Raw genomic sequence first — 9,973 nt, forward strand, 5'->3', positions numbered from 1 at the left:
ATAGCAGAACTAAGAGGCTTAAACGTGAGCACATAATTAACAGAATATATTTTTTTGGTTTTAGTTCTCTTGGTGAATAGATCTTTTCTCTCAATTTTGTTTACCATCTTGACCGCTGTGTGAAGGCATGACTCTGGGTATCCCTTTTCTATAAATATGTTAAGCATGTTATCACTATGAGAGAGATACGCTCCTTCCGAGCTACAAATGTGCTTTAATCTGTATAGTTGACTCACTGGTAGACTGCGTTTCAATGGTAGTGGGTGGTGGCACTAGCAGGAGCTAGCATGAGCAGACCTCATGTCTTCTATACTCAAGAAGATACACATGAGTAACAAACATGAATGTTTTCTTTGTTTGTCTTTTATAGAGAAGGTCTGTGTTGACAGCAAGGAACTCCCAGGAGTCCAGGAGATCCAGGAGAACGTGAGCATGAAACAGTCTGGTCAGATGGAGATGCAGTCCATGGGTCAGAGATTAACGCAGCCTTTTTCTCTTGGTGCCAAGGTTATTATAGTGTTGCATTTTATTTTCAATGATTTGCTAGTTCTTCTTATTTCTATTATTACTAGGATAATGCCCATTGGGAATGATGCCCGTTGGAACACATGCCCTCCACCTAAGCAATACCCATCAGAGTACCCATTGAACCCGTTGTCAGAGTACTTAGTGCAGTACCCATTATCTTGGAGGCTATGATGTCGGTGCTATGATAACATATACATACATCGGGGATGTCCATTGTCCATACATGGGCATAAAAGGGACACAGACAGGTTCTGAACAACTCCCTGCACTCCCTTGGATCGTCTACAACATGTGTGGTGAATTTTGCGAAACTGTTCAGTACGAACACTGGTGACAACTGGTGACCTATAGTATGGGTTCGCCCATTCTGCTTGCTGTAGGCAGGTTATCGTAGAGTGTCTGTGGGCCTGCTACTGAATACTGTCAGGCCAGAGTCCTTGCATAAAGGATTGTACGGCCAACTCCTCCTCAACAATACATGAGAATTCAGACGGTGAAGCTTCCATTTCCTCCCCTCAACCTGGCAGACAGCTGTTCTCTGGTTTCACCCTCAAATATAGGCCGGCCGAATCGCTGAGCTAACACAATCTTTGTATTTGAACATACCTGGTCAATAAACATTATGAAGAAGGTCAATACTACTATTAATGCTTATCTGTGTGACAGGCATGCTAAAACACATCGGCAAAGATTCAGGGATGGCATGTTAAAACATTGACAACGATTTAGGAATCACGTGACAGTCAGTCGACATTTATATTTTTAAGTTATTTAGTTCTTCTTAATTTATGTTTATTTAATAACCATGAATTGGTTATCTTTCATGTGTTCTCTGTTTTTAGGGAACTATCCATTTGCCTGGTGAGATGGAAGACCATCCTGTTACAGTGACACTGTCCTCTCTACATCCCTCACTGGAGCTCCAAAATGCATCTGATCTAAGTACATGCTTCAGAGGTTCGAGGATTGGAGAATCCATCTCCCTGCATCATTTTCGCAGCTTAACCTCACTGAGACAAATACCATGTATAGAGAACAAGGCAGCATTCAGAGAAAAGCGGTCCCACAGTTTAAATTATGTTACTGGACAAATGTTACTGGACAAAGCACAAAAGATTACACCTGATATAGCCTAATTGTTGTAGAAAACAAGGAAAGCTACAGGTTCCACTGCACCCAAGCAGGACTGTTCCAATGCAGCGTGACCGGCCTGGTGTTTAAGATGGAGGGAGATGTGACTTACAGGACAGTCCACTGGAACCGAGGGCTTCTATCCCAGCTTCACAAGAGGCCTGCAGGACCACTGTTTGACATAAAATGCTCTCATGGGTCTGTGTGTTAGTTACACCTTCCACATTGTGATATCCTCGCCACGGGTGGAGGCAAATCCTTGTCTGTTATCCATGTGATGGATGATCAGCGCATTGAGCTGATCTACCCTGTTGTGATCACAGAAACTCATGTTATCATAAATGTGAATGGATTTTCTCCCTATGGCGTCGTCAACGATGCTGACAGCACCCAGCCTATCCAGGCAAATGTTTTACTGTTTTATACACCACCCACTGATGATGATGATGATCCCATTTCAATCCTGAAAGTGTTACTGCTCCCTGCCAATGTTTTGCTTGATGAAGTGCAGAATAAACGCATGAAGCTAGTTGGAGAAGAGACTTATATTGGAAACCCTACCTGTGAACTAATACCAAAGCAAGAATACACCCTCTCAACTTCACCTGAAAATGACTCCATCATAATTCAACCAGATATGGCAACATTTTAAGTTAATGAATCATCATATCACAATTACATCGAAACATTTGATGTGATTTTAAAGGGCAGGTTTAAGCTTCTTACATTGCTTCTAAGAGACACTAACCTTTGTGCATGGAAACGCTGTGTACACCTTTCAGCTCCTGCTTTAAGAAGACAACAGGTTCAACGTATGCTGAGTCTCGAAGTGGAAGAGAGAATGTTGTCTATGAGGAGCAGCTTCATCAACAGGGTCTCACTTCCCAATCTCAACAGTCTCCTGGACAAACTTTTAGAAACCAGGGTGATAACCGAAGCTGAGCGGGAGATGGCCGGCGGGATGCAGGGGAAAAATGACAAGGCACGTTTTGTCATCGATACAGTGAAGAACAAAGGAACTACTGCAAGCTCAAGCATGATAACTTTTCTCTGTGATATTGACCCATTCCTCTCTGAACATCTTGGGTTGATGTAAAACTGTACTGATGTGCTTGAAATGCCCTCAGTATCCAGGCAACTTACTGACAGGTTGGGCACGTGAACACTTGACAGGTGCATTGCCTTGCTCAGGGTGCTTGGCTATGGCATGGACACACATTGGCTGCTTCAGGGATTAAACACACACGCTGTTTTGACTATGACCTCAGGACACAAGGATTTTAGACATGTCTTTAAGCATGGTTTAGCTTCAAATCCTGAACTGGAATCGTGTTTGTTTTGATGAGATCAGACTACAGAGCACTCAGTCTACCTGTCAACGACATAACTCATGTGTAGGAATGTATCCAGTATTTTGCTATTCATTTTGGTGTTATATTGTTTTACTATTTTTACTAACCAGTTCTTAATTGCCAATTAATGTTTTACTCCAGAGGGTACGCAAACTATCTTCCTTTGCTACAACCACTGAAGTGGTTAGATATTAAGTGGTCAGATGGGTGGGCGGCATGCATTTTAATGATCAATCAATGGATTGTGTTCTGGCTTGGTCAATGGAACTAACTACTTGAAGTTCTTAGTTATCAGTATAACAATGAAAGCTATTTTTTCAAGGTTTTAAAGGAAAAATACCATGATTTTCTTTTCTTTAATGAATCTTATAATATAATTATAAATTATTATCATTAAAATCTTAGTGTTTTGGCAATTATTTTGGGGCCCACATGCAATATCCTCACGGCCCACCAGTGGGCCCACAGGTTGAGAATCGCTGTATTATCCTAAACTATACATAAACATTTAATTTGGCCATAGACCAACAGGGGGTCTGAGGCTCCTAGGGGGTCCTCAGTTACAAGGGGTCACAGGAACTCTTTTTTTGTAAATTAACCACTTTAACCGCCGAAAATAGCAGATCTACAAGCTCACAACGCCTCGCAGCTTGTAGATTGGCTATTTTCGGCAAAGAGGTTTGGTGTAGGGAATAAAAAGAGCAGACAACGTTTTCTAAGTTGAGGGTTTAAGTGGTGAATCAAACAAGTCTATGAAGCTATGTATGAAATCTATGAAAAGTTTAATTTGCAACACAATTTTATACAATAAGTAATGGGGGGGGGGGGGGGGGGTCCCTGCTTCATCTCACATTCACCTAAGGGGTCCTTGGACTGGAAAAGGTTGAAGACCCCTGCCATAGATAACAGATTGTCCCTGCTGGGTGAACTGAAGAACATGTGACCCTGTTATTGTAGTGCAACCCTGTAACTATAAATACAGTCCCAGGGTTGTGAATCAATGCTATGAGACAATGGAGTCAGAGGGACAGGGGCTGCACTTCTTTATTGGCTAAGCACTAAGCAGTTCATCGAACACAGGTGTGTAAGGCTATTTGTTTTTGAATAACTGACCAGGTTCATCATCACAAACCAATCAATCAGAGAGATCCACTCATTATTCAACAATAATTCATGTGAAATGAAAAGATTACAACATAAAAATGGTCAATATTCAAATGCAACACTTTTAGAATTGCATTTTAACACCCACGCACACACACACACACACACACACACACACACACGTGTGTGTGTAAGCATGCGTGCGGGTGTGCATGTGTATGCGGAAAGAGCACAGTGGCCTACTACACTGACTGTGACCCATTTGTATACCGTCTGCTTACGTATTCGCTTGTGCTTTGGGCGGGATACTGTAATGACACTGGTTTTTCAAGATTAAAAGCAACCTGTTCACCTGTTCACTCTCAAGGGGATTTATCTGCTCCTGTTGTTGGCAGCTGAAATTGCAAAACAGTGTTCACTGGAGTCACAGACTGAAGTAGGTCACAACTGTAGGCAAAAACTGCACTGAAACACAGGAACACTGGGAAATGTTTAACTTTTGTTACATACTTATACCTTGTCGTGATTGTGCTAGCCTAGCCATGTTCGACTAGGGAGTGAGGGCAGCAATGGCCTTAAAGGAGTAGTTCACCCAAAAAATTACTTATTTTCTATCAATTACACACCCCATGTAGCCTTGAATTCATGAGATTTTTTTGTTTTTGTCGCATTCCTGAGCCAATCATTTGATGCCCGGCGGAAAGATGCTAATGTCCCCGGTAGGAGACTCCGCCGGTCATAAAATTATTGGCTCAGAAATGTGACAAAAACAAAAAGATATCTATGAATTCAAGGCTTCATGGGGTGTGCAATTGATAGAAAATAAAACTAAATGAACTACTCCTTTGAGCATCTGGGGCCCTGGCCACTACCGTAAATGGCTGAGTTATTCAATTATTGCATGTCAGTAGGGGGGCCACCGGCTTCGGATGCTATCAATGCACTGAATGGAACATTATCACGTTGAATCAGACGATTGAATGGTCTAAGTAGGTGAGATACTGGCCTACCCACGTTTAATCAGATACGCGAGATACTAACCTAGCCGGTGGCAGAGCTCTCCTCACAACATGATATACGATTCTGTGCCTATCGGTACATAACTCGGACGGCGCTGAGTCGGCTCAAGCGAACGTCAAAGCGTTTGGCACGGCAACTCGCTCGCTTTGGCTCGCTCGGTGGTGCCTCTCGTGGCTCCAGTTCGCTTGAGACGGCGCGCCTCCGACACGGTCCAAAACTATACTTTATACAAAACACCTCCGTCTGTAGCCTAGGTCAGTATCTCTTGATTAGATCCAATCAATAGTCTGATTAAACGTGGTTAGGTCAGTATCTGACCTACTTAGAACACTCAATCATCTGATTCAACATGATAATTGTCCCATTCATTGCATTGACAGCATCCGAAATGGGTGCAGGGAGGGAGGGACCCACCGCAACTGAAATGGGTGAAATATAGCTAAGGCCGTCAATGGAGGGACAAGGGAGAATCATGCAACGTAGCATGTCTGTGTGAGAGAGAGATGCACCAGTATACGTACATACATTTAATGTAATGTGGGCTGCTAAAAACAAAAACAAAAAAAAAGAAGAAGAAAAGAAACAGGCCCACTGGGAAAATCCCCAAACTTCCTGATAGCTAGTCCATGCCTGGTGCTGTGTTTGTGCGGTTCTAAAAGACTGTTGTGTTAGTTTTTACTCTGAATAACTCTGAGACACAAAACTGGTCTAAAAGGTTGCATTGTCTCGCAAAAGAAAGTTTCTTTTGGTGTTTCATAAATGTTCACGTTTACTGTTATGTATTGTAATTTATTTGTGCATCAATTATGCAATCCTAGTAGTAGGTATGTAAATAAAACAGTTTTAAGGATATGAAACCTGCAATAACGTTGACACGTTAGCAGTAATAAAGTAGTGGATCTGAATCGGTGACTTGGTGCTCAAATAAATCTAGAGAAAAAAATACATTTCAGATTCCTAGAGGCATTGCTCCGGTGAATTGTCAGACAGTTCTCAAGGAGAGGAAAGATAAGTGTCATGGTTTTGTGCATGCTGACAGCTCACATCATCAGTGCTTCAATGTTTGCAGAACCAGTCAAAAATATTATTTGAGAGATGTGCTCAGTCTGTTATTAGCACTCCTAAGCCTCCTGAAAAAGGAAAGTTCATTGTTTTGTTTTTCCTTCAGGTTTTCCATACACCAACAGAAGGAAACAGAAGCTCTTCGTCTTGGCAGAATTCCCACACCTGTAGCCAGCCAGCATCCTGCTGAACCCTCCACGTTATTTATGAAACCATAAAACCTATAAACCCTGACATCTCAATATTATTTATTAAACAATAAAACCTATAAACTGCTCTATCTCTGAGGGCCCCTGTCAGCTCAGGGTCCTTGGAATATCTTCTCAAGTTTTCACCCTTTATTCAGTGCGTCACCCTGTAACTGACAAGTTCATGCACTTTGTTTTTGACGATCAAAGATGCACTCCAACGTTTCCTTTTTTGAGCTTTTAAAAACATCATATTGGCCAGCAACTTTTTAATGTCCACATCTGTGTTTGTTAGGTTCAAAGTTCACAGAGATGAAAGGTCAACGGTTTAGGGGGTCCGGGGTCAAGAGAAGGGGACGTCCCATCTCTGTGTGTAGGCACTGAGTTCACAGGGGCTGATGACCAGCATGCGTGAAGAGTCCAGTCCATCTAGAGCCATTTCTGAGTCCAGACAGAACCGAGAGACCAGGTGCTCCAGATGAGTCCCTGACTTCTGCCAGCGCTGGGAGGGACACAGAGAGCACATTATGTTACATTATGTTACATGATGTTACATTATGTTACTGGGAGGGACACAGAGAGCACATTATGTTACATTATATTACATTAGTTCAAGTGATACAGCAGCCAAGATGACATCATGGATGCATAGACCAAAGAAATATGAGTTTACTAAACAGAAGGATCATTCACAATCAGTCACTGTACAGTACACACTAAATACCTCACATCACTATTTATATTCAGTGTTATCAAACACATGCTTACATACATACATACATAGCCTGGCAAGGGCAGACTAATATCACTTCGTAGATATTAGTCTGGAATCTCTGTGTGGAATCTGCATTTCCAAGGGGCGGATTTAAAAAGATGCCTCTGGTGATAAACCATATTTGCATACTGGTTCCTGATTGGTGCCCCACAACTTCGGGGGCAGATTCGTCTGGTTTCCAGGCTAACACATACATACATACAGTCGGACCTAAATGTTGGAGTAGTTAACTCAAACGTAACTTAAATTATATACTCTAAAATGTACACATATAAAACTACTATATCATATATATCGTATTGGTTTGACTGTTGTATTGGTTTGTGTGCCCTGGGTTGAAACGGCACTGAGGTCGTTTTTTTAATCATTAATGTTGTGTTTTAAATCCATCGTAGTCTGCAGTCATTTTTGTTTTGCATTGTTGTAATGTGTGTGGCGGATTTCTCCCACATTCCATTAAGAGGATGTCATTTTCATGTTCTAACTCAGTTGGTTTGGCGATTTGAGAAACATTTGGATGTAGAGCACTAACTGTCATAACATTTCTGGTCGATTAGCTGTACTTCCAAACATTCACCACAAGGTGGCAACCTCTGTCTATCTTTCAACTTTGTGTACCATTACATTACGAGAGTACTGAATCAGGGTCTAGAACTGTTACTTGAGGATGGTTGTGTGTGCGTGCGTGCCAACAGGCTATTCATTGTTGATAAACAGTACATACTATTCATTCGTTATACTTTTACTTTTGGTACTTTAAGTATATTTTGATACCAATACTTTTGTACTTTTAAGTAAATCTTGAATACTGGACTTGTACTTGTGCTTCTACAATAGAGTATTGACACTTTTACTTAAGTAAAAATGAGACTTATTCCATCACTGCAGAGATGCAGTGCAGATATCTAAGGCCAGAAACTGTATTTTTATTTATATTCATCTTGGTTTGGTTCTTGACTCTTACCTGAACCTCTCCTATGTTTCATTATCACTATAATGTTGCTGCTATAACACCTCAATTGATCTCCTAATGGCTTATCTTATCTGATCTTATCTTGTCTTCTATGTTCTTAAATCAACAACACAGAAATGCTTTGAAGCATGGATGTGTGTGTGTGTGTGTGTGTGTGTGTGTGTGTGTGCGTGTGTGTGCGTGTGCGTGTGCGTGTGCGTGTGCGTGTGCGTGTGTGTGTGTGTGTGTGTGTTCGTTAGATTGAGAACAAAGCAGAAGATCAGATCAGACATGGCATGGGAAGGTTTTATATCGAGAGAGAGAGAGAGAGAGAGAGAGAGAGAGAGAGAGAGAGAGAGAGAGAGAGAGAGAGAGAGAGAGAGAGAGAGAGAGAGAGAGAGAGAAGAACAGAGGAGGAAAGTAAGGCAGAGTGTGTGCGTGTGCCTGGAGAGAGAGCTTTTGTTAGCTGAGCCACTGAAGCGTATCGCTGTCATGTATCTGTATCTGGTAGACCTTGTACCAACACGGATATGAAACACACACACACACACACACACACACACACACACACACACACACACACACACACACACACACACACACACACACACACACACACACACACACACACACACAGGCTTTTAGTCCTATTGTTGCTGTGATCAAAGGAACAGAGGACTCAGCTGTGCTGATGACATGCTCATATCGCCGTGGCGACGGGGGAAGCGTGCTGTTTAATTGAAAGAACGGGGGTAATAATTAAAAGAAAATCAATTAGCATGCAGGGCCCTCGTTACACTGTCTGATACAGTTATAAAAATATATCTGTCTCTGCTGTCTTCACTTGTGTGTGTCTCTCTCTCTCTCTCTCTCTAACCCTAACCCTTCTCTCTCTCTCTCTCTCTCTCTCTCTCTCTCTCTCTCCATCTCTCCCTTGCAGGAGGAAATGCAAACAGAATATATAATATACATATTCCTGTTGTTTAGTCCAAGACCTGAAGTTAATGTATGTCACGCGATGGCGCTGCACGCCGAGAATAGCAGACCTACAAGCTCACATATGCGACGCATTGTGATCTTCTAAAATGAGTTTGATGCCCCCCTAACCCCTCCACAGGGCCAGGCCGCGAACCCCCCCAAAATAAACTATTTGAACTGGGGACCCCCCCCCCCCCTCCGCCCCACCCTGATAAGCACTTGGAATTGTAGGAGTTGAGGCATTCAATTTAGTTTGACTCGGTTCCACAGATAAATATTGTCAAAATAGCAGATCTACAACCTCGCAATGCGAGGCGTTGTGAGCTTGTAGATCGTCTATTTTCAAAAATGTTGCCACTTTTTTATCTTATTTGACAATTTCGCCAATGTTTGACCAGTTGTTATACTATAGTTTGTTGATTACTTTTGATGCAGAGATGGTCTTTTCTTTTAGGTATTAAAAAGGTCCTTAAATTGTCACTTCACTGTCATCTGGGCTGGGGACCCCCCCCCAAATCAGTGGGGGTCCCGACCCACAGGTTGAGAAGCACTGTACTAGAGGGTCAAAACATCTGCTCAGGAACCCACATGGCATGAAGATTTCTTCGCCATGGCTACAATCACTGCTGCAATGATCACTTATATGTGCTTCAATTACCACTAACTCTCTGGAGACGCTAATAACTTTCACTCTGTGTATGGCTATTAGCGCTGGTGTTTTTGCAATGTGGCTCATTTGCATAGAAAGGGGTGGATTTTGAGGCAAATGTTATTTAGGCATAATTACCTAATTTAAATACACGCATATAGCGTTGGAGCACCGAAACGCTATTTGCTTGGCAGGGCAAGTTTAGTGGTGTGTTTCACCCTTTATGGGAGCTTT

General features: G+C 42.2%; 1 protein-coding gene across 1 annotated transcript in view; it reads right to left on the reverse strand.

Moving 5' to 3' along the window:
• Positions 1 to 4,872: 4,872 nt before the first annotated feature.
• LOC308102798 (polypeptide N-acetylgalactosaminyltransferase 14-like) overlaps positions 4,873 to 9,973 on the reverse strand; it is a gene marked incomplete at its 5' end in the record, with an annotated part of 71,776 nt that continues 66,675 nt past the window's right edge. The window contains one exon of the mRNA XM_080452653.1: positions 4,873 to 6,887. Within this exon, the coding sequence (XP_080308779.1) occupies positions 6,729 to 6,887 (159 nt within the window). The 3' untranslated portion in view covers positions 4,873 to 6,728. The remainder of the gene's footprint in view (positions 6,888 to 9,973) is intronic.

Source organism: Gymnoscopelus braueri, assembly GCF_963280865.1.
Source record: "Gymnoscopelus braueri genome assembly, chromosome: 16".
NCBI classification, from domain to species: Eukaryota; Metazoa; Chordata; class Actinopteri; order Myctophiformes; family Myctophidae; genus Gymnoscopelus; species Gymnoscopelus braueri.